The sequence below is a fragment of the Anomaloglossus baeobatrachus genome, chromosome 7, assembly GCF_048569485.1.
Source record: "Anomaloglossus baeobatrachus isolate aAnoBae1 chromosome 7, aAnoBae1.hap1, whole genome shotgun sequence".
NCBI classification, from domain to species: Eukaryota; Metazoa; Chordata; class Amphibia; order Anura; family Aromobatidae; genus Anomaloglossus; species Anomaloglossus baeobatrachus.
In genome coordinates, this window is record NC_134359.1 from 53,748,170 (window position 1) to 53,774,180 (window position 26,011).

Genomic DNA, 26,011 nt, shown 5'->3' on the forward strand with positions numbered 1-26,011 from the left:
CAGGTGTGTCACAATTGACAGACAAGCCTGTGGTGTCCGGCTGCAGAAGGTTATAGAGTTTACTCCTATGCTGTCCAGATTGCAAGCATTCAGCTTGAAATCTCCTGTCGAAACAGGTTGTTGTATGTTGCTATCATTCTGCCAAATTCATCTTGCAGATAAGTTGTCCATTTGTATTCCCTGGTATATTTTCCGTGTGTTCTTTAAGACTTAGTGGGGTTGACTAGTGCTCATCCCATCCGGTCAGTACCTACAGCAAATTTCTGGATAAACCGAGGCCTACCGTAGGTAACCTGATCAGCGTACAGGTGTGGAACCTATCTAGCAACGTCAAGTGAGACAGGAGCCAGCGGTAGGTTTTACCAGGGGTTACCATCTTCCCCCTTTCCATAGATACAGGGTTTCCACCTCCTCCTCTTTCGCCATTCGTCTGGTATTCTCCATACCAAGCATAACTATTTGTGTTCCAATGACTGTGGGATCAGACTAGATGGCTTAGATTTTGCTTCCCACACATATCAATGTCCTTTCTTGGACCTCTTTTAGTTGGTACATACCAAACATTCTGGTAACACTCCACAAAATCTACCATTTTAAAGAAGTCCTGACCCATCTGTCTAGCCACTCCAATTTGTCACTGATTCACATCTCAATTTTTCATCTTTCTACTTGAAACACTTTCTTCAAGAATTGACTGTCCACACGCTGCTTTTGTAGGGGCCATTGTAATGAGATATTCAGTTGTGTACTTCACTTTTCTGAGGATAGTGAAGTTCTGGCTGAATTGTGTAGATGTCTATTAGGTGGGAATCCAACAGTTTGTTTCACCGGACAACTATTACGGGGTGTTCCAGAAAGGGCTTTGGTCATAATAGCCATTAAATTGGTTTTACACTTTATTTCTTACTATTTGTATGATATTTATTGGTAAATCCTAGTAATGTTTGTGGGATCCTTCAATGATCAACTTTATTTGATAACAGCCAGATTAAGCCTGCCCTTTGGGAGCAATTAAAGTGTAGGTTTTCACAATCCAATCATTGTTATCCTGGAAGCAATCATTATTTGTTGTATGCATGGCTTCATTAAAGAGCTTGTCCATGACTTTTACATTGATGGCCTTTCGTTAGGATAGGTCATCAATGTCTGATTGGCCGGGGTCTAACACCCCGCACTCCCACCCATCAGCTGCTCTTGGTGCTGGCGTTGGGAGCAGGTGGCTGAAAATGCTCAATTCCAAAGCTGCACTGTCTTCTGATAGCGGCTGCGGCCGGGTTCTGCACATCTACTTCTCATTCAAATCAATAGGAGGCGGATGTGCAGTATCCGGCCTCGGCCACTATCAGCTGACGGGGCCACTCCGGAACAGATGATCGACAGGGGTGCAGGGTGTAGGACCCCAGCCAATTAGGCCCAGTTCACACATCAGTTTTTTGCCATCAGTCACAATCCATTTTCTCAATGGATCCATCGCAGAATGTGGCGAAACTGATGCGATGGATCAGTTTTTCGAAGGATCCGACTAGCTGGGGGCTAAATAATAAATTGGAGCATGCTAAAAAAACAAAAAACCAAAACGAAATCCGTTGATGGATTCCGTAATTTGACGGATGACGACGGATCCTGCACCCATAGGCTTCCATTCTACCAAACAACGGACGGCGACATATACGTCGCCATCCGTTTTTTCGATGTACACAAAAAACGTTACTTTGGCCGTCGTCTCCGTCCGATGGACAAACATTTTTCGATGGATCGGTTGAACAACGGATGAAACGTGAGGCCATCCATCGCAATCCGTCGCTAATACAAGTCGATGAGAAAAAAAATAATCCAGCGGCATCAGTCGCCGGATCCGTTTTTTTCCAAAATTTGACGGGTTGTGAATGATGGCAAAAAACTACATTGATAAAGTTTCCTGATTTGTAAAAATATCAAATCTTCATAGCTTAATTGTACATGTAATAAAGAAACCTTTTCTAATAATAATCTACAGCTCCTGAACAAACTGAAAAAATCAGCAACCGTCTTGACGAAGACAGATGAAGATTATTACCAGGAAAATCTCACCGGTCAGTCAGCCCGCCTGAAATGGGAAAGTGTTCTGGAGAATTGTTATAAGGTAAGTATTGGCGCCAACTACCAAACTAATTACCGTAGAACACCCATTTTTCACTTTCCAGTAGCCCCTATACATGGCTTTACAACAGAGTATAATTGCATATATTGCCCAAATGTTAAAGGGGTGGTTCACCCATTTTTTTTATTTTCTGTATGAGCTATACTTACCTTTCTAGGCGTCTTCTCCATTGGCTTCTGTTTCCAGTTCTGGCACTGAGCGGCGCTATGCTGCACGCTCAGTGCCAGTCACATGACCCCCTGGAGCTGTGGCCGCCGGCATCCTCTGACGTCCCGGCATTTCCGGGCTCTCAAACAAGACGGGTACGTCACAGGATGCCGGCGCCACTCAGATTGAGTGACAGGGCTGTGGGCGGTGACTACCGCACGTCACAGCCCAGCATCGAGGGGAGGAGCCGGAGGACGTCAGTGTGGAGCCGGCGTCCTGCAGAGAGGCTGAGACACGGGGCGCCAGGGTGCAGTACAGGGGGGGGTCTTTAGCTGAATCCCCCCCTGCACGTAAGTATGTGCTCACACTGTCCACCCGCCCGCTCTGCTGCGATGTCAGGAGAGCGGCCGGTGTCGGGCAGTGTGATCATCTGCTCCTCCCAGCAGCAAGACACTGGCAGGCATGTCACCGCTGTGCTCTGCCATCTGTCCTGCTGCATGGGACCAACTGTCTGCACTCTGTCACCTGCACCACAAGTCACAGAGTGGAGACAGTTGGTGACAGAGCACCTCTGCCCCCCCCCCCCTGTTCTTTCCCCACTCTCTTCTCTCCCCCCACTCTTCTCCCCCTCCCCTCTTCCCCCTCTTCTCTGCCCCCCTCTTATCCCTCTCTCCCCTCTTATCCCTCTCTCCCCTCCCCTCTCTTTTCCCTCGCTCTCTTCCCCCCTCGCTCTCTTTTCCTCCCCCCTGCGCTCTCTTTTCCTCCCCCCTCGCTCTCTTTTCCTCCCCCCTCGCTCTCTTCTCCCCCCCGCTCGCTCTCTTTTCCTCCCCCCGCGCTCTCTTTTCCTCCCCCCTGCGCTCTCTTTTCCTCCCCCCTGCGCTCTCTTTTCCTCCCCCCTGCGCTCTCTTTTCCTCCCCCCTGCGCTCTCTTTTCCTCACCCCTCCGCTCTCTTTTCCTCACCCCTCGCTCTCTTTTCCTCCCCCCTCGCTCTCTTTTCCTCCCCCCTCGCTCTCTTTTCCTCCCCCCTCGCTCTCTTTTCCTCCCCCCTCGCTCTCTTTTCCTCCCCCCTCGCTCTCTTTTCCTCCCCCCTCGCTCTCTTTTCCTCCCCCCTCGCTCTCTTTTCCCCCCCCTGCGCTCTTTTCCTCCCCCCTGCGCTCTCTTTTCCTCCCCCCTGCGCTCTCTTTTCCTCCCCCCTGCGCTCTCTTTTCCTCCCCCCTGCGCTCTCTTTTCCTCCCGCGCTCTCTTTTTTTCCTCCCGCGCTCTCTTTTTTCCTCCCGCGCTCTCTTTTTTTCCTCCCGCGCTCTCTTTTTTTCCTCCCCCCTCGCTCTCTTTTCCCCCCCTCGCTCTCTTTTCCCCCCCCTCGCTCTCTTTTCCTCCCCCCTCGCTCTCTTTTCCTCCCCCCTCGCTCTCTTTTCCTCCCCCCCTCGCTCTCTTTTCCTCCCCCCTCGCTCTCTTTTCCTCCCCCCTCGCTCTCTTTTCCTCCCCCCTCGCTCTCTTCTCCCCCTCGCTCGCTCTCTTTCCCCCCCCGCTCGCTCTCTTTCCTCCCCCCGCTCGCTCTCTTCCCCCCCCCGCTCGCTCTCTTCCCCCCCCCGCTCGCTCTCTTCCCCCCCCCCGCTCGCTTTCTTTTCCTCCCCCCCCTCGCTCGCTCTCTTTTCCCTCGCTCTCTCCTGGCATGGTCAGTACAGAAATCTCTCCATCGTGGAGGGGTGAGAGGGAGTAATAAACATGGAGTCCCTACTGTGTCTGTATTTATTTCTAATAAAGTATTTTTCTCTGTGTGGTCTTTTTTTTTAACCCTTTATTGGAGATTCTTAATGGCCAGGTCAACCTTGGCCTGACATTTAGAATCTCGGGCTTTATACCAGCGGGTAAAACATAGCTGGTATTAACCCCTTATTACCCAGCGTGCCACCTGCCACCAGGGCCACTGGAAGAGTTGGATACAGCGCCAGAAGATGGCGCTTCTATAAAAGCGCCATTTTCTGGGGCGGCTGTGGACTGCAATTCGCAGCGGGGGGCCCAGAAAGTTTGGGCACCCTTCACTGCGGATTCCAATCCCCAGCTGCCTAGTTGTACCTGGCTGGACTCAAAAATTCGGCGAAGCCCATGTCATTTTTTTTTTTTAATTATTTCATGAAATTCATGAAATAAAAAAAAAAAAAAGGGCTTCTCTATATTTTTGGTTCCCAGCCGGGTACAACTAGGCAGCTGGGGGTTGGGGGCAGCCCGTAGCTGCCTGCTGTACCTGGCTAGCATACAAAAATATGGCGAAGCCCACGTCATTTTCTTAAAAACGTTTTCAGGGAAAAACCTTTATAAAAAAAAAAAAAAAATGCTTCCCTGCATTTCTATTGCCAGTGAAAGTAACACCAAGCAGCGGGGGCTAGCAGCCAGTAGCTGCTTTGGTTACCCTTAGCAACAGAAAATGCAGCGGGAGCCCACAAACAATGTGATTTTTTTTTTTTTTATTTTTAATTTATTTTTTTTTTTAAAAAAACGGCATGGGCTTCGCCCATCGAGCACCAGAGCATTTTACTGCTCAATTCATCCCAAGTAATCAGATGACTCCAGTGTCGGCCGATTACTTGTTCTGTGTCCCCCTGCATCCATCGCAGCGTGTACGGGCTGTGAGGTCAGCGGAGTGGAGACAGTGACATGCTCTGCTCTGACACATAGTGTGCTGCATGTCACTATCTTTCTCCACTCTGGCACTTGTAGTGCAGGTGACCGGATGCTGCATGTCACGTTTTTGCCGCGATTTGGTGCCTTTTTTGCTGCGTTTTTGCTCACTGCGTTTTTAATCAGTGCACAATGCCATTAAAGATTGTTGATGAAAAAAATAAAAAAGGTCTGATGTCATTTCCTTATTCAAAATGTTCATTGTATGCAGGAGAGCAGACAGCAGCTGCAGAACTACAAGGCTCAGCATCCTCCATCCAGGACTGTATGCAGTTTTTTACCCAAAAAGAAAAAAAAAATGACGTGGGCTTCGCCATATTTTTGTATGCTAGCCGGGTACAGCAGGCAGGTACGGGCTGCACCCAACCCCCAGCTGCCTAGTTGTACTCGGCTGGGAACCAAAAATATAGAGAAGCCCAACTCTTCCAGCTGCCCTGATGCCGGGTGGCTAGCCGGGTAATAATGGAGTTAGGACTAGCTGTATATTATCAGCTAGCCCTAAGCCCGAAATTCATGGTGTCACGCCAATATTAGACATGGCCACCATGAATTTCTAGTAATGATAAGAAAAAAAAAAAAACACAACACACAGAAAAATATTTTTATTAGAAATAAAACACAACACAATTAGTGACTCCATCTTTATTGAAATAAACCCCCCTCCGCAGTAATCCTGGGTCAGGGTCCAATTTTCAATATTCCGGATCCAATATCATCTGATCGGTTTGCTGGAAGGAAGGCAAAGCGATCAGATGATGTGTCAGGATAAAGGATGTGAATCACATCATACATCAGCTGATTGTATAAAAGCCGATTATACAATCAGCAGATGCATCAGTGCAAAAAAAAAAAAAAAATAAATAAATACTCACGTCTGTGCTGATGACCGGCAGCTCCTGGAGCGGAGTCTGATCCTGGCCCATCACTGCAGGAGCTGCCGGTAATCAGCTGATGAAGTCCCCTGACGGCAGGATCAGCTGATAGCCGGCCGGGCAAGAAAAAGCCGGCAAGAATTGATCATCTGATGCGTCAGGTGACTGCATCAGGTGATCCACGGCCAGGTCCTGCAAGCTTCGTGCATGCACCGGGGAGACTGCACACAGCCAGAGCGGCGGTACCGGGACAGGAGCTGGAAGCAGGCCATGGCACCGGGACCCTGCAGACAGGTGAGTATGACATACACACTCACATACACACTCACTCACACACTGTATATACACACACACACTGTATATACGCACACACACACTGTATATACACACACACACTGTATATACACACACACACTGTATATACGCACACACACACTGTATATACGCGCACACACACTGTATATACGCGCACACACTTTCTTCTCCTGGCTGTGTAGAGCTGCTGTATCTGTGATTTCTCTGAGTGCACATCCACTGGGAAGAGGCAGGGAGGAGGGTTTGGGTGGGAGCAGAGTGGGTGTATTAGACACAATGGGTGTGTTAGATAAGCCAGACACCGCCCTAAAGCCACAAAGAATTCTGGGACTTGTAGGAACTGAACACAGGAAGTCAGAGGAGAGATTAACCCCATCAGAGCTGGAGCCAGCAATGACCGTGTGCTGCTAGTGCACAATGAAAGGTAATTTTGCTGAAAAAACATAATAGATGTGTTGAGGGGCACATATTAGCAAGATTTATCAGAAAAAAAAAAATCAGTTTTGGTAACTGGACAACTTCTTTAAATATAGTGTTTTCTGTGAATAATCTTATTAAACAAAAAAAAAATATTTTAACAATATATTGACACAGACGGTAACTGCAGATTTTCTGTCCAAATCTACAGGTTGTAAATCTGCTTCTTATTTTAAGTAACATTATCAGAATAGATGAGATTTTCAGCCAAAAATCATCCATATTCTGGGGAAAAAGTCTGGACATTGATCTACGGTGCAACATGTGAAATGATGTTGCGGTTTCTCTATATTCAGTTCACTAAGGCAGTAAAAAACTACAATACATCCCAACTGTTGCATATTTTGCAGCAAATTACTTAGGGAGCTGCAGCAAAGTCTGCACCTGGCCCTTCCATGGTTCTCTTACCCGGTCTGTGCCGCTCCCGCGACAGCCGACCACGAGATCTGGATCCGCAGTGGCTCAAGGGGTCTCCGGACCCGAGGCGGGGTCGTGTGGCTGCTCGGAATAAAAAAGGGGAAATTTTGTAGGGATTTGGGATAATGTTCGTGACGCCACCCACGGGTTGTGATAATGCGGGATACCACCGCTGCCACGTTTGTGATGAAGCGCCCGGGAGCGATGGGATGGCAGCTTGTGATGTTAACCCCTCCGTGGGCAGGGGGCTGATGTCCCAGGGCTCGGTGATGGTTGGCTGGGGACCCGTCGGGAGTAGAGGGACACAAGGTACTCACACAGTCAAGAGATGCTGACACAGACACCAGGTAAACCAAAGTCTTGAATGCCTTGCCACTCTTGTACGAGCACGCTGGGTCCGTGCCCTTTTGGCGTTGCTGGTTGGTCTGAAACCTTGTCCCTTGGCACTGTGTTTACTCTGTGTGGATCCCTTTTGCCTATGACTACTCGGGTCCCGCTTACCTGCGTGGCTAGCAAGGTGAGCCTGTTCTCAGGGTTCACGCTCGGGATTTTCTGGACGAATGTGGGAAGTCCTATCCCCCTCGTTGCGCTAGTACCCTGATTTTGGAGCGGGTGAGGAACGGTTCGTGAAGATTCCTTTCCCGTCGGGTGAATTACTGGGCTGCATGAAGCTCCTTCCCAGCGTAACATCCGCGTACCCCGTCGCGCCCTGGCCCCTGCTCGGTTGTAATGTGACGCCCTGGGCAAGCCAGGGGTCACAGGTCATCACACCACCACACCCTACACCCCAGTTAGGAACATCAAGGCTACCAAAATCCTTGTTGCCTTCCTCCAGGGGCTGATGTTCACACCAGGGGGTGGGCCAGGCGGTTGGCTCCACCCACCGAGGAGTACACAGCCCTGGAGGCGGGAGGAACCAGGCAGAGAAGTGAGGGAAGTGAAAGTGAGAGGAAGCAAGATAGAGAAAGGAGGAGGAAGTGGAAAGAAGTGAAAGTTGAAGCCAGACTAGAGTCTGAGGAGGAGATTAGCTCAGGGGGAGCTTGAGTGAGGAGCTAAGTGAAGTGGAAGTGAAGTAGTAGAGGAGCAGAAGAAAAGAGTAAACAGTGTCAGTAAGAAAGCCTGAAGTTGGTCCGGCTGTGTGCAGGACAGGTCAGCAAGGTCAGCAGACGGCAGTGACAGTCTGGAGGGGGACTGCTCGGAGGTTGCTGGAAGGACCACGGACGGGTAGTGGCCCGGCGGTCTGGAGCAGTATACGAAGAACAGTCAGCACCAGGGCAGGGGCCTCTCGGACCCCGGCAAGGCTTGGAGTCGCCGTAAATTTGCCAAATCCGTCAGTGAAGGGGACGTCTGTCTCCAAACAACTAAGTCCCGATTGAAGGCAACAGTCCAACCATTGAGGAGAGACACCGCCACCACCAGGGCACCAGTTTCTTGGGGCCAGCGCCTGCGGGCAAAGTAGGGCTCCTTCGGTCCAGCTTGAAGCCGGGGAGCGGGTTACTGGTGGGAACCCATCGCAACCAATGTAAACTTAGGTGCAGGACAGAGGGACCGTCACCGTCACCTACTGGGGAAAGCAAGTGCAGCCGTCCGTGGGAACCGTCTTTCCAGCCGTGTGTTTTACCGAGAACTGTGTCATCGTCTCAGGCTGAGTGAGTACCACAGTGCCGCAAGGCACAGCGCTGCCCCCGCGTCCCTGCGCCCACCAAGCCCTGCATCTCCCAACTCATCACTGGGCCCCGGGATCACTAACCCCTACCCACGGAGGGGCAACACAACAACTGGCTGCTCCATACCATCCTTCCCGGGATCCCCATACAGAGCAGCGGTGGTGCTAACAAATCACCACAACCGTGGGTGGCGTCACGGACAATAAACAAACCCCAACACCCAAAAACAAACCCCCTTTCACTCACGGGCGAGGAGCGCCGCTCGAGTCCCCGGGATCCGGCCCATCGCTCGAGCCACCGAGCAGCGGCAGCAGCAGGCCGCAGTGCCAGCCGGACCCGAGCAGTAGAAGGGAGAGCGCGGCGCCCCCTCCTCCGCCCGCGACAGTAGCACAAGGCAGCCGGTCTGCCCTCCTTGGCAGTACCGTGCCCCCTGTCACTACCCCCTGAGACCGGGGTTCCTGCTCCTTCGGGCCAGGCCAACGTCTGGTACCTGAGACGGGTACGGGAGCTCAGCTCCGCAGCGTGACCTTGTCCTGTCACGGCTCACTGACACTTTACACTACTCTGACACCTCTCGCCCTCCCTCTACCATCCCCCCAATCTGGGTGGCCCTATTCCCCTCAGGCTGCCCAATGGGTGTTTGGTGGGTGTGGTGCAGAGTTTTCCTCAGGATTTGTGTATACCTGTTCTTAGCAACACCAAATGGACAGGACCCATAACCAAAGAGGAGCAGGTACCATGCAGAAGGGCAGATTGCATGGCACCCTTGTGACGACCTGATAGGCCAGATTGTCACAGGTCCTCTAACAGTCGCTATACAACTTGGCCTCCTCAGATGACGTCTTGTCCAAGGTAAGGCTTTGTTCGCATTCTAGGTGGCATATAGTCATGGCTCAAAGTATTGGCAACTTTGAAATTGTCCCAGAAAATGAAATATTTCTCCCAGAAAATTATTCCAATTACACATGTCTTATTATGCACGTTTATTTCCTGTGTGTGTTTTGGAATAAAACAAAGAAACAGAGAAAAAAAAGGCAAATTGGACATAATTTCACCCACAAATGGGCCAGACAAAATTGTTGGCACCCTCAACTTAATATTTGGTTCACCCCCTTTACCTTTTGGAATAAATAACTGCAATCAGTCGCTTCCTATAACCGTCAACAAGCTTCTTATTCCTCTCACCTGGAATTTTGGACTCTTCTTTTGCAAAGTGCTCCAGGTCTCTCATATTTAAAATCGTCTTCTCCCAACAGCAATTCTAAGTTCTCTCCACAGGTGTCAATGGGATTTAGATCTGGACTCATTGCTGCCTCTTCAGAACTCTCCAGCGCTTTGTTTCCACCCATTTCTGGGGGCTTCTTGAAATCTGTTTCTGGTCATTGTCCTGCTGGAAGACCAATGATATAGGACGCAAACCCAGCTTTCTGACACTGGGCATGACATTGCAACCCAACATCCTTTGGTAAGCTTCATATTTCATGATGCCTTACACAGAGTCAAGACACCCAGACCCAGAGGCAGCAAAACAACCCCAGAACATCTTTGAACCTCCACCATATTTGACTCTAGATCCTGTGTTCTTTTCTTTGTAGGTCTCATTCTGTTTTTGGTAAACAGTAGAATGATTTTTACCAAAAATCTCTATATCTTGGTCTCATCTGTCCACAAGACGCTCTCCCAGAAAGATTTTGGCTTACGTACATTTTGACTCAATGCAGACTAGCTTTTTTATGTTTATGTGTCAGCAGTCGGGTCCTCCTGGGTCTCCTGTCATAGCGTTCCATTTCATTCAAATGTCGATGGATAGTTCACACTGACACTGATGCACCCTGAGCCTGCAGGACAGCTTGTATTTCTTTGGAACTTGATTGTGACTTTTCATCCACCATCCGGACTATCCTGTATTGCAACCTTTCATCAATTTTTCTCAGCTATCCACCTATAGTAAGATTAGATACAGTGCCATGGGTTGTTATTTTCTTCATTATATTATGCACCATGAAGAAAGGAACATCAAAACTCTGGAGATGGTCTTGTAACCTTGAGATTGTTGATATTTTTCAACAATTTCTCACACAGTTCTCTTCTCCTCTTTCTGTTCCCCATGCTTAGTGTGGCACACAAAGATACACAACACAAAGATTGATTCAACTTCTCCCTTTTTACCTGGGTTCAGGTGTGATTTTCATATTGCCCACACCTGTTACTTGCCACAGATGCGTTTAAACAAGTATCACATGCTTGAAACAAAGTTGTTCACTCACCATTTTGTAAAGGTGCCAACAAGCAGATTGCAGCTGGAGAAGAGGCAAATATGTATTGGGTCCTGTCCTGGAACATTTTTTTTCCATTTCAATATTCCAAAACGGATCCAAAATGGAAATAATTTTCGGACATGTGAACAGGGCCATTTCGCCACTGACAAGGTTGAACATGATTTGTGAACCTCAATGTATAATGACAACAGAATCTAAGGACAACCTTATGAGAACATAAAACTATAACACAGATTAACAGAGGATAAAAAAAGTAAATTGGAATTTGTTAGGCTAGTTTCACACTTGCGTTGAACGGTATCCGTTGCATTGCGTTGTGTAACGGATGAAACGGATGTGTTGCATATAGTGGCACAACGGATGCAACGGATGCTGCAAAACAACGCAATTCGTTTTGATTTTTTTTTTTTTACAGTTTTACCAGCGGCAGACTATTGTGAACGATCAGCTGATCGCTCCCTGCAGCCGGCCGCCGGGGGATCAGCTGATCGCTCCCTGCAGCCGGCCGCCGGGTGATCAGCTGATCGCTCCCAGTAGCCGGCCGCCGGGTGATCAGCTGATCGCTCCCTGCAGCCAACCGCCGGTGATCAGCTGAGCGCTGTCACTTGCCGGCCGCCGGGTGATCAGCTGAGCGCTCCCTGCAGCCGGCCGCCGGGTGATCAGCTGATCGCTCCCAGTAGCCGGCCGCCGGGTGATCAGCTGATCGCTCCCTGCAGCCGACCGCCGGTGATCAGCTGATCGCTCCCTGCAGCCGACCGCCGGGTGATCAGCTGATCGCTCCCTGCAGCCGACCGCCGGTGATCAGCTGAGCGCTGTCACTTGCCGGCCGCCGGGTGATCAGCTGAGCGCTCCCTGCAGCCGGCCGCCGGGTGATCAGCTGATCGCTCCCAGTAGCCGGCCGACGGGTGATCAGCTGATCGCTCCCTGCAGCCGACCGCCGGTGATCAGCTGAGCGCTGTCACTTGCCGGCCGCCGGGTGATCAGCTGATCTCTCCCTGCAGCCGGCCACCGGGTGATCAGCTGATCGCTCCCAGTAGCCGGCCGCCGGGTGATCAGCCGATCGCTCCCTGCAGCCGACCGCCGGTGATCAGCTGAGCGCTGTCACTTGCCGGCGGCCGGGCATGCCAGCGGGCGGGCGCTCAGCTGAGCGCTGTCTCTTGCCGACGGGCGGGCGCTCAGCTGAACGTTCGGCCACCGCGAGCCAAAATAAAGTTTGATTTAAAAAAAAAAAAAAGAGCATGCGCAGTGGAATCCAGAGGATTCCGCTGCTCAAAACAACGTTACATGCTGCGTTCCTCCTGCTGGGCGGAAGCAACGGAGCGTCGCCCAGCGGAACCAACGCAGGTCCTTTTGGTACAATCCGTCACCCATACAAGTCTATGGGAAACAGCGGAATCCGTTAACGGATTCCGCTGTTTTCCAAAAGGGTGGATTGTAACGGAAGGAAATAAACGCAAGTGTGAAAGTACCCTTAGACTGGTTTGATATTGCATTTGTTTTGTGATATTGCATTTACTATTCTAATTGCTTGTGAGATACAGTCATCGTATTTATTTTTCTTTACTTTTCATTTGGAATTTTAGAACATTCAAGACCTTGAAAAGGAGAGAATACAAATCCTTTCTCACATCTTAACTCTGTACAACCAGCATGTTTCAAATTACGGACAGACACTCAATGCTGTAAGTATATTATACCTTCCAGATGTAATATATTTTATTTTTTGTTTAGTTGAATAATAAAGAAAACCTTAAAAAAAATTAAAAATCCCTGAGCTCCCCTGATGCTGCTGCTCTTTTCTGTTTTGTACTGCGTCACTCCGTTGCAGAGATATTCACATTTGTTTCTTCTAGAGCGCAATATGTGAAATCTCTGCTCTGCAGTCTAACTGGGCATTTCTTCAGTCTCCTCTAGGGGCATGCACTTCCACCACTCCTAGCCAGATGCTGTCAATCACAGACTGGCATCTGTTCCATCCATCTATCAGTCTCAGTGGCTGCTGAGATGTGACTTGTAGCATCTGGGAGGGAAAGGGTGAAACACCAACTCGCCCGCAGAGTGTTACGTCACCGCCGGAGTCTGCTCCAGCAACTTCTGCTCCAATCGCCAGGCGACGCCATGTTCCTGCCGTGGATGGTGCTGATGATGGGAGAGGAGTCGATGCCAGCGGCACCGGTGGGCGCAGACTCCGATCATCCACTGGGCTGGGTTATCTTGGGATCTGCAGTACCGCTGGATGACTGTGGGTGACATGTGTCTTCCAGCTGAAGTTGCCAGCGTTCAGCTACAGCCAATGGGAAGACACCACACCCGTCTTATTCCCCCTCCTGTCACATGACTACTGCCAGAGATAGTTCTGATTTTCCTGGCTCCTGTTACGTCCTATTCTGTTTGGTGATTCCTGTGTGCTGACTTCTGCGTGTTTTCTGACTACCCTCCTGCCTACTGTTTTTGTACCTCGCTGCCCAATCCGGATTTGACCTCTGCTACGTTTGCTGACTACGTCCTTGCCTGTCGATTCTGTCCCTGTTCCGCGATTCCTGGTTTGACCGTGCCTGACTACTACTCTCATCGGACTGCAGCCTTCCACAGGTAGTGATCACCAGAGCCCTGTGTAAATCCAAATCCCTGTATAGGGGTTAAAGGGTTTCAGGGTTCTGGGGGTTCTGCTTGGTGAGTGGCTTCCCTCTAGCCTCCCCATTACAGCCCATCTGAGTCTGTGGATCCAGGCAGGCATTACACAGAGAAGACACTTAAAAACCACCCAGTTGGATTGCAAAGCAGAGATTTCACATACTGCACTCTAGAAGAACCAGAAAAAAAGCAGCAGAATCAGGGGACATCAGGGAAGTTTACAACATATTGAACTCAATTTTTGTAGCTGTCTTTAAATGGACCCAACCAGCAGGATTTTAATATATAAAGTAAATCAAGTGCCATACTGGTGCTAGGATGTTGAGTCCAATCACACCTTTTGTTCAGAGATTTGATGCTTGATTGCAGAAAAATGTAGTGTGTAATCAATGTTCCAGAAATGCACTGATTGTTTCAGTGGCGGGTGCATTGGAGCGGACTATGTGGGTCAGGGTTTGCATTATTATTCCACCCCTGTATGCTTGCCTGACTTTTCTCCCCCTTTGCCCCATTTACGTCCAGCGCGTGCACAGTAGCATCTAGAAGTAATTCCAGAACTGTTCACTAAGATGGTATCGAAGTCAGCACCTGAGCATGGCACTATCTTTGGCACTACCTTATTGAAGATGCTGTTCTCAACATGATGTTCTCGAGATGCTGTTCCAACACATCCAGAACACGAGGACAGCGTCTTCACGAAGATGGCGTTGGAGTCAGCACCTGCACATAGTGCTATCTCCGGTGCCATCTTATTGAAGACACTGTCCTTGGCCCGAGCATCTGACAGGTCCGGAACACGAGTACAGCATCTATACTAAGATGACGTCATAGTCAGCACCTCCTGCGTAGCGCTATCTCCGGCACTATCTTATTGAGGATGCTGTTCTCAGCACGAGCATCTGACATGTCTGGAACATGAGGACAGCATCTTCACTAAGATGCTGTCGGAGTCAACACCTGCACATAACATTATCCTTGGTGCCAAGTTATTGAAGATGCTGTCCTCGGCAGGAGCATCCAACACGTTCGGAATATGAGGACAGCTTCTTCACTAAGATGACGTCAGAGTCAGCACCTGCACATAGCGCTATCTCTGGTGCCATCTTATTGAAGACGCTGTCCTTGGCACGAGCATCTGACAGGTCCGGAACACGAGTGCAGCATCTATACTAAGATGACGTTATAGTCAGCACCTCCGCGTACCGCTATCACCGGCACTATCTTATTGAGGATGCTGTTCTCGGCACGAGCAACTGACATGTCCAGAACACGAGGATAGCGTCTTCATGAAGATGGCGTCGGAGTCAGCACCTGAACATAGTGCTATCTCCAGTGCCATCTTTTTGAAGACGCTGTCCTCGGCCCAAGCATCTGACACAACCAGAACATGAGGACAGCTTCTTCACTAAGACGACGTCAGAGTCAGCACCTGCACATAGCGCTATCTCCAGTGCCATCTTATTGAAGACGCTGTCCTCGGCTCAAGCATCTGACACGTCCGGAACATGAGGAGAACATCTTCACTAAGATGACGTCGGAGTCAACACCTGCACATAACATTATCCCTGGTGCCATCTTATTGAACATGTTGTCCTCGACAAGAGCATCCAACACGTTCGGAATATGAGGACAGCTTCTTCCCTAAGATGACGTCAGAGTCAGCACCTGCACATAGCGCTATCTCTGGTGCCATCTTATTGAAGACGTTGTCCTCGGCTCAAGCATCTTAAGCCTGCTTTACATGAGACGATAGATTGTGCGATAGCACAATCGATCGTACCCGCCCCCGTCGTTTTTGCGTTATGGGCAATTAGTTGCCCATGGTGCACAAACTCGTTTACCCCCCGTTACACATACTTACCTTCCGGACGACCTCGCTGTGGGCGACGAACGTCCACTTCCTGGAGTGGGCGGGACGTTCGGTGTCACAGCGACGTCACACGGCAGGCGGCCAATAGAAGCGGAGGGGCGGAGATGAGTGGGATGTAAACATCCCGCCCACCTCCTTCCTTCCATTAAGCCGTCGGGTGCCGCGGTAGGCAGGTAAAGCTGCTGTTCATTGTTCCCGTGGTGTCACACGGAGCAACGTGTGATGCCACGTCAACGATGAACAACCTCCGCCATTTTAATTAAACAATTTTATGAAACCTAGTGACGAGTACACGACTCACGATTTGTGAGCGTTACTGCGTCGCTAGGAGGTGTCACACGAGACGACGTCGTGCGGTATGCCGGATGTGCGTCACGAAAACCGTGACCCCGACGACATATCACACAATCTATCACCTCGTGTAAAGCCCGCTTTACACGTCCGAAACACGAGGACAGCATCTTCACTAAGATGATGTCGGAGTCACGCCTGCACATAACATTATCCCCGGTGCCATCTTATTGAAGATGCTGTCCTCCACATGGGCATACAACACGTCCGGAACACGAGGACAGCGTCTTCATCAAGAAGGTGTCAGAGTCAGCACCAGCACATAGCGCTATCTCCGGTGCCATCTTATTAAAGACGCTATCCTCGACATGAGCATCCGACGCATTCGAAATACAAGGACAGTATCTTCACTAAGGTTTGGGCATCTTATAGACGATCCATCAGCAGCTGATTGTTTGTGGTTTCTTATTGATACCACTGTATTGCTCATTGTATACTTTTCATTTTATAGTGTCAGGGCCAAATTGATCAGGCGATTAAAAATATCGATGTTGAGAAGGATATTCAGGCTTTTATGGAAGAAACGACCATCTTTACTGAAGACAACAAGTCCGAATTTCTACTGCTGGATTATTATGTAAGAAATGGATTTACTACAAACCCCTCGTGTGTTATATAACAACAGGCGACAAAAAATAGGATTTGTGCTTTGTTGTGTATTTTAGGAAGAAGACAACTCTGCCGTTATGGATACAAATAGAAGAATTGAATCTATTAATGAGAAGCTTGAGAGACTCCAGAACGATATGGAGAAAACTCTGAAAGATAGAGAAGGTCAGTTTGGAACAATGAACTAATAGGGGAGATTACAAAAGTGTTTTTCATTTTAGTCCTTTACAGTATCCTTCTTAAAGGGAATCTGTCACCAGTTTTTTACCACCTAATCTGAGAGCAGCATAACACAGAGGCAGAGATCATGAATCTAGTGATGTGTCACTTACTGGGCTGCTTAGTGTAATTTTGATAAAATCACTGATTAATCAGCAGGAGATTATCATTACAGGACTACTTGGTGTGCTGTCATGTAGTCCAACATATTCATGAGCTCTTTATGACTGCCAGATCTGCAGCAGAGAAAACATTGATTTCATCAAAATGACCGCAAACAGCTCAGTAAGTGACACATCGCTAGAATCAGGGTCTCTGTCTCTACATTATGCTGCTCTCAGATGGGGGAGCAAAAACCCGGTGACAAGTTCCCTTTAATCTCTAATCACTATTTACACACAAGTCTCAAACTCTAGGGTGTGGGTTTCAGTTTTGTAACTTTTTAAGGCTATATTCACACTAAGTTTTTTTTATCAACAAACATGGTATATTGCAAGAGTATTTGAACATTTTTTTAATGTGGATATTGATGCGTGTCTGCTTCAAAATACACATTAAAAAAAAACTAAGTGAAAACATACACTAAACATACACTAACAAAGTGAAAAGAAAGAAAAATAGGTGCCACTCGCCATCCTATAAAAAACGTTTTGTTCACAATTCTGTAAAAACATGAATGCAGGTTCAAGCGGCGTTGTGGATGTCGGCCGCTTGGCACACATGTCTGCTTCAACAGGTCCTCGTATAGGAACTGTTGAAGCGTACCTGTGTGTGAAACAGTCGTTGTCCAGAATGCCACTTTCACCTGAAACCATTTTTTTTTTTTTACAGGACTGTGAATACAATTTTTTTTTACGGGATGGTGAGTGCCACCTATTTTTACTTCTTTTCACTTTGTTATTATATTATTGTTGTTCAAAGTGGAGCAGCTGAATATCCTTCAATAAGGCAATTTTTGCTTCTGCACCCAGATCTGAATTGTGTCATACTAATGATGCTGGAATCTGCTTTTCATATATTTGAGCAAAGATACAATGATGGTCATGTCACACACAACAACAGCGACGTCGCTGCTAAGTCACCATTTTCTGTGACGTAGCAGCGACCTTGCTAGCGACGTCGCTGTGTGTGACATCCAGCAACGACCTGGCTCCTGCTGTGAGGTCGCCGGTTGTTGCTGAATGTCCTGGACCATTTTTTGACGTTGCTCTCCCGCTGTGAAGCACACATCGCTGTGTGTGACAGCGAGACAGCAACAATCTGAATGTGCAGGGAGCAGGGAGCCGGCGTCTGGCAGCCTGCGGTAAGCTGTAACCAAGGTAAACATCGGGTAGCCAAGCGAAGTGCTTTTCTCGGTTACCCGATATTTACCTTAGTTACTAGCGTCCGCCGCTCTCAGGCTGCCTGTGCTGGCTCCCTGCTCCCTGCATGCGTAGCCAGAGTACACATCGGGTAAATAAGCAAAGGTTTGCTTATTAACCCTATGTGTACTCTGGCTACGAGTGCAGGGAGCCAGCGCTAAGCGGTGTGCGCTGGTAACCAAGATAAATTTCGGGTAACCAGCGAAGCATTTTGCTTGGTTACCCGATATTTACCTTAGTTACCAAGTGCAGCATCGCTTCCACGCGTCACTGCTGGCTGGGGACTGGTCGCTGGTGAGATCTGCCTGTTTGACAGCTCACCAGCGACCATGTAACGACGCAGCAGCGATCCTGATAAGGTCAGATCGCCGTCGTGATCGCTGCTGCGTCGCTACAAAGGCAAAGTGATCTGATATGTTACATTTTACTGATTGATAAGGTCTGACTCCTTAAGAATGCGAGCCCTTCTTTTGTTTCTTCCTCCTGTTGATCTTGTCCTGACTTCGAGGTGAACAGATATTTTTTTTTGCAATCCACATCTCCTGTTTTTACATAATTTCATTAGCTATATCTCGCATCTTTCATGACCCCAAAGATGCGGAGTCCATGGTCCACTGCTTTGTCCGTGTGGCACTGTATAATGGTCGATTAAGTTCTTTCATGCATTTTGAGGAGAAGTAGGTGATAGATGTTCTGGTAGACCACCCTGCTGTGAAAGAAAAGTAGTTCCACATTTGGTAATACATCAAGTAGCTTTTAGTTACGCGTTTCAAGCTCATATTGAACCCATTCTCAAAACTGAACTTCTACGTTTTTGAGAAAGCGTTCGGTACAAACTTGAAATGCATAAATAAAAGCTACTTGATGTAATACTAGTGCTTCAAGTAGCTTTTATTTACGCGTTTCACGTTTCTATTGAACCTTTCTCAAAGTGAACTACTATGTTTTTGAGAAAGGGTTCGATATGAACCTGAAATGCTTAAAGAAAAGCTATTTGACATATTAACAGTGGCAATACGTCAAGTAGCTTTTACTTACGCGTTTCAGGTTCATACTGATCCCTTTTTCCAAACTGAACTACTATATTTTTCAGAAAGGGTTCAGTGCGAACCTGAAACATGCAAATAAAAGCTACTTTAGGTAATACCGGTGGTATTACATTAAGTAACTTTTATTTACGCATTTCAGGTTCCTGCTGAACCCTTTCTCAAACTGAACTACTACGTTTTTGCGAAAGGTTCAGTACAAACCTGAAATGCCTAAATAAAAGCTACTTGATGTATTACCAGTGGTAATATATCAAGTAGCTTTTATTTACGCGTTTCAGGTTCCTATAGAACTCTTTCTGAAAACTGAACTACTATGTTTTTGAGAAAGGGTTCAGTACGAACCTGAAACGCATAAGTATAAGCTACTCACTGGTACTCACTCAATTATTACCACTGGTAATAATTAGGGATGATCGAATCCCTCAAATATTCGGCTTCGCGAATATCCGACGAATAGGTCGCCGTTATGTGAATATTCGATGCGCAATGTAAGTCTATGGGAAGCCCGAATAGTTTCAAATAGTTGTTATTCGGGTTTCCCATAGTCTTACATTGCGCATCGAATATTCACAAATATTCGAATAGCGGAGACCTATTCGACAAATTTTCGCGAAGCCGAATATTTGAGATATTCGATCATCCCTAGTAATAATTCAAGTAGCTGTTTTTTCGTGTTTCAAGTTTGTACCGAACCCTTTCTCAAAACCGTAGTAGTTCAGTGTGAGAAAGGGCTCAGTAGGAACCTGAAACGCATAAATAAAAGCTACTTGATGTATTAACACTGTTATTACCTAATGTAGCTTTTATTTACGCTTTTCAGGTTCGTACCGAACCCTTTCTCAAAAATGTAGTAGTTCAGTTTTGAGAAAGGGATCAGTATGAACCTGAAACGCATAAGTAAAAGATAATTGAAGTATTACCACTGTTATTATATCAAGTAGCTTTTATTTAAGCGTTGTAGATACATACTGAACCCTTTCTCAAAACTATAGTAGTTCAGTTTTGAGAATGGGTTCAGTATGAGCATGAAACACGTAAGTAAAAGCTAGTTGAAGCATTACCACAAGTGGAACTGGTCCTCTTCCACAGCAGGGTGGTCTACCACAATGCCGATCTCCTACTTACGGCAGGGTGGTCTACCACAATGCCGATCTCCTACTTACGGCAGGGTGGTCTACCACAATGCGGATCTCCTACTTCTCCTACTCTATGTGCAGAAGAAGATCTTCTTTTTTCTGTAGATGTGACTTCAGGAGCTATAATCTATGGGCATTTATTCGAGTTTTGACATACACAACACAATCAGATGATCAACCCCCTCACCCCCCAATTCCACTTTCAAAATACATTATTACTAGGGATGATCGAATATTACAAATATTCGGCTTCGCGAATATTCGACGAATAGGTCACCGCTATGCGAATATTCGATGCGCAATTTAAGTCTATGGGAAACCCGAATAGTTGCTATTCGGCAACTATTCGGGTTTCCCATAGACTTATATTGTGCATCGAATATTTTCAAATAGTCGAATAGCGGCGACCTAGTCGTCGAATATGGGCATTACCGAATATTTGAGGTATTCGATCATCCCTAATTATTACCTTATGTGTGCTTGTCTCGCTTTTTCTTTTTTTTTTTCATGCATTTTGACTCATAGTCCATTCACAACATAGCATTATTATAATTTTAAAGTGCTCAATTTAAAGTCCTCATTATGAGGATGATGATTATTATAATTATTATAACAGCACCATTTATTCCATGTACTTTACATGTGAAAAGGGGTATACATAGTAGGGACAAGTACAATAATTATGAACAATAGAAGGCACAGACTGGTACAGGAGGAGAGAGGACTCTGCCCACTAGGGCTCACAGTCTACAAGGGATGGGGTGTGGATATAGGAGGAGAGAGGACTCTGCCCACTAGGGCTCACAGTCTACAAGGGATGGGGTGTGGATATAGGAGGAGAGAGGACTCTGCCCACGAGGGCTCACAGTCTACAAGGGATGGGGTGTGGATATAGGAGGAGAGAGGACTCTGCCCACTAGGGCTCACAGTCTACAAGGGATGGGGTGTGGATATAGGAGGAGAGAGGACCCTGCCCACGAGGGATCACAGTCTACAAGGGATGGGGTGTGGATATAGGAGGAGAGAGGACTCTGCCCACGAGGGCTCACAGTCTACAAGGGATGAGGTGTGGATATAGGAGGAGAGAGGACTCTGCCCATGAGGGCTCACAGTCTACAAGGGATGGGGTGTGGATATAGGAGGAGAGAGGACTCTGCCCACGAGGTCTCACAGTCTTCAAGGGATGGGGTGTGGATATAGGAGGAGAGAGGACTCTGCCCACGAGGTCTCACAGTCTACAAGGGATGGGGTGTGGATACAGGAGGAGAGAGGACTCTGCCCACGAGGGCTCACAGTCTACAAGGGATGGGGTGTGGATATAGGAGGAGAGAGGACCCTGCCCACGAGGGCTCACAGTCTACAAGGGATGGGGTGTGGATATAGGAGGAGAGAGGACTCTGCCCACGAGGGCTCACAGTCTACAAGGGATAGGGTGTGGATATAGGAGGAGAGAGGACCCTGCCCACAAGGGCTCACAGTCTACAAGGGATGGGGTGTGGATATAGGAGGAAAGAGGACACTGCCCACGAGGGCTCACAGTCTACAAGGGATGGGGTGTGGATATAGGAGGAGAGAGGACTCTGCCCACGAGGGCTCACAGTCTACAAGGGATGGGGTGTGGATATAGGAGGAGAGAGGACCCTGCCCACGAGGGCTCACAGTCTACAAGGGATGGGGTGTGGATATAGGAGGAGAGAGGTCTCTGCCCTCGAGGGCTCACAGTCTACAAGGGATGGGGTGTGGATATAGGAGGAGAGAGGACCCTGCCCACGAGGGCTCATAGTCTACAAGGGATGCGGTGTGGATATAGGAGGAGAGAGGACTCTGCCCACGAGGGCTCACAGTCTACAAGGGATGGGGTGTGTATATAGGAGGAGAGAGGACTCTGCCCACGAGGGCTCACAGTCTACAAGGGATGGGGTGTGGATATAGGAGGAGAGAGGACTCTGCCCAAGAGGGCTCGCATTCTACAAGGGATGGGGTGTGGATATAGGAGGAGAGAGGACTCTGCCCACGAGGTCTCACAGTCTACAAGGGATGGGGTGTGGATATAGGAGGAGAGAGGACTCTGCCCACGAGGTCTCACAGTCTACAAGGGATGGGGTGTGGATATAGGAGGAGAGAGGACTCTGCCCACGAGGGCTCACAGTCTACAAGGGATGGGGGGTGGATATAGGAGGAGAGAGGACCCTGCCCACGAGGGCTCACAGTCTACAAGGGATGGGGTGTGGATATAGGAGGAGAGAGGACTCTGCCCACGAGGGCTCATAGTCTACAAGGGATGGGGTGTGGATATAGGAGGAGAGAGGACCCTGCCCACGAGGGCTCACAGTCTACAAGGGATGGGGTGTGGATATAGGAGGAGAGAGGACCCTGCCCACGAGGGCTCACAGTCTACAAGGGATGGGGTGTGGATATAGGAGGAGAGAGGACACTGCCCACGAGGGATCACAGTCTACAAGGGATGGGGTGTGGATATAGGAGGAGAGAGGACTCTGCCCACGAGGGCTCACAGTCTACAAGGGATGGGGTGTGGATATAGGAGGAGAGAGGACACTGCCCACGAGGGATCACAGTCTACAAGGGATGGGGTGTGGATATAGGAGGAGAGAGGACTCTGCCCACGAGGGCTCACAGTCTACAAGGGATGGGGTGTGGATATAGGAGGAGAGAGGACTCTGCCCACTAGGGCTCACAGTCTACAAGGGATGGGGTGTGGATATAGGAGGAGAGAGGACCCTGCCCACGAGGGCTCACAGTCTACAAGGGATGGGGTGTGGATATAGGAGGAGAGAGGACTCTGCCCACGAGGGCTCACAGTCTACAAGGGATGGGGTGTGGATATAGGAGGAGAGAGGACCCTGCTCACGAGGGCTCACAGTCTACAAGGGAAGGGATGTGGATTTAGGAGGAGAGAGGACCCTGCCCACGAGGTCTCACAGTCTACAAGGGATGGGATGTGGATATAGGAGGAGAGAGGACCCTGCCCACGAGGGCTCACAGTCTACAAGGGATGGGGTGTGGATATAGGAGGAGAGAGGACTCTGCCCATGAGGGCTCACAGTCTACAAGGGATGGGGTGTGGATATAGGAGGAGAGAGGACTCTGCCCACGAGGTCTCACAGTCTACAAGGGATGGGGTGTGGATATAGGAGGAGAGAGGACTCTGCCCACGAGGTCTCACAGTCTACAAGGGATGGGGTGTGGATATAGGAGGAGAGAGGACTCTGCCCACGAGGGCTCACAGTCTACAAGGGATGGGGTGTGGATATAGGAGGAGAGAGGACTCTGCCCACGAGGGCTCACAGTCTACAAGGGATGGGGTGTGGATATAGGAGGAGAGAGGACCCTGCCCATGAGGGCTCACAGTCTACAAGGGATGGGGTGTGGATATAGGAGGAGAGAGGACCCTGCCCACGAGGGCTCACAGTCTACAAGGGATAGGGTGTGGATATAGGAGGAGAGAGGACCCTACCCACGAGGGCTCACAGTCTACAAGAGTATTAATAAATAATGCAAATAAATAATATAAAAAGATCTGTTTATTCAATTTATTGGTATATTTACCACTTAACATGAAAAGATGGCTGTAAATAAATAAAGATTATTATTATTTTCAGTACCTATAGAAGTAGATAGAGAGGTGGCTGCATATACCACCACTTCTATGAAGATAGGTGGGGTCCTAATGTTGAGGGTCCACTAATAAAGATATTACGTATACATACCCTGTTTCCTCGAAAATAAGACAGGATCTTATATTAATTTTTGCTCCCAAAAATGTGCTAGGTCTTATTTTCAGCGGATGTCTTATTTTTCCATGAAGAAGAATTCACATTAATTGTTGAAAAAGAAAAAAAAAAATGAACATTAATTATATACTGTACAATAGTGATCATCATAAACCACCATAAACAGGTAAACTGTGAATCCTATCAAGAATTTATTGTTACTTCCATTATTTCCATGTACAACATGCCCCGGTGTTCTGTTCGGCGGGCATGCTTCCAAACAAAAACTTTACTAGGTCTTACTTTCGGGGGACGCCTTATATTTAGCAATTCAGCAAAACCTCTACTAGGTCTTATTTTCAGGGAAACAGGGTATATACTGTATGTCATACATATTTTAAGGAGGTCTGCGGGCACCAAATTACTGTTCAATCCAAAGTCTCTGAATCCTGTAAAGTTAGAGCTGTCAATCAAAGAAGAGATGGATGGAGATAGAAGCAAGTAGACAGGATGGTGCGCTGAACTGTTCGGGCTCGCCAAGTGTGCACTGAGCCTTCATGCTTAGTTTCAACAGTCATTTTGGTTTTGTGCTGACTTTCTCTCTTTAAGATACAAAAGTGTGAAGTGCAAGGGCCCTTTAATTCTAATACACATAATAATAATAATATTAATAATAATAATAATTAAAGTAATAATAGTAGTAATGGTAATAATAATAATAATAATAGTAAAGGTAATAATAATAATTAATAATAATAATTGAAGTAATAATAATAATAATAATAGTAATAGTAAAGGTAATAATAATAATTAAAGTAATAATAATAGTAGTAATGGTAATAATAATAATAGTAAAGGTAATAATAATAATAATAATAAAGTAATAATAATAGTAGTAATGGTAATAATAATAATAGTAATAATAATAATAATTAAAGTAATAATAATAGTAGTAATGGTAATAATAATAATAATAATAATAATAATAATAGTAAAGGTAATAATAATAATGAAAATTAAAGTAATAATAATAGTAGTAATGGTAATGGTAATAATAATAATAATAGTAAAGGTAATAATAATAATTAAAGTAATAATAATAGTAGTAATGGTAATAATAATAATAATAATAGTAGTAGTAGTAATTGTAGTAATAATACTATTAATAATAATAATTAAAGTAATAATAATAATAATATAGTAATAATAGTAATAAAAGAATAAAAAGAAAATGAAGAAGAAAACGTAAAATAAGAAAAATCAATTCATACATACGATAACGTAAACAAAATTCTTTTATTATAGGTCTGGAAAAAATGGTGAGAGCCTACAGAGAAAACCCAGCATTTTCTGATGTGAAAAATGAGGAGGAAACATCTGTTCTCCTGGACGAGGTAACATTATTCAAGCTATATGTAAAGTATGAAAAATGATATCACTTTATTTACCGCATTTCGGCTCTCTCCAGCTTTCCGCTATTTTTATATTTCTTCTCTTGGGTGCCTTGTGCTTTTCTGAAATGATTGACCTATAAAGCATTTTTGTTTCTTCTTCAGGAATTTTTTTATACTAAGATATTACTATTTTATCATGTATATTTTCGTAGGATCATGGTTTAGATAAGCAGTTTCCTTGTGGTGTAGAGGATTTCAATGCTTTATCATTTTATAGACAATCTTGAAAATCCACCTTCTTGAAGCGAATCACTTCAAACTCTCCTTGGCGCTGGCAGAACTTCAGCAGAAAACTCCTCCAACTCATCCCTGCAGCGAGCGGATGTCAAAGTGGAAAGAGAAGGTAGAGACGTTTCTTATTTTATGACCGTTTAGCTGTTTTGGTTTTTTTTTGTATCTGATTGAGGCTCTTTTTAATATTTTAATATTTGGGTCATACAGAGATACAGTAAGGCACCGTAAGGTAACAAATCTCACAGCTCAAAATTAGCCTCCATAGACAGGCTTACAGTCTCTCCGCTTAGTAAGATTGGTAAGCTCCTTTGTCGTTGTCCGTCCATCTGGATAGCACACGGACAGCATGAACCTGTATGCTTACCTGTCT

The 26,011-nt window shown here is 47.1% G+C and overlaps 1 protein-coding gene across 1 annotated transcript in view; it reads left to right on the top strand.

Moving 5' to 3' along the window:
• Positions 1 to 26,011, top strand: part of NOSTRIN (nitric oxide synthase trafficking) — a 106,339-nt gene that overhangs the window by 64,931 nt on the left and 15,397 nt on the right. The window contains exons 8-13 of the mRNA XM_075318854.1: positions 1,997 to 2,122; positions 12,577 to 12,675; positions 16,300 to 16,425; positions 16,514 to 16,622; positions 25,259 to 25,347; positions 25,625 to 25,750. Of these exons, the coding sequence (XP_075174969.1) occupies positions 1,997 to 2,122; positions 12,577 to 12,675; positions 16,300 to 16,425; positions 16,514 to 16,622; positions 25,259 to 25,347; positions 25,625 to 25,750 (675 nt within the window). The remainder of the gene's footprint in view (positions 1 to 1,996; positions 2,123 to 12,576; positions 12,676 to 16,299; positions 16,426 to 16,513; positions 16,623 to 25,258; positions 25,348 to 25,624; positions 25,751 to 26,011) is intronic.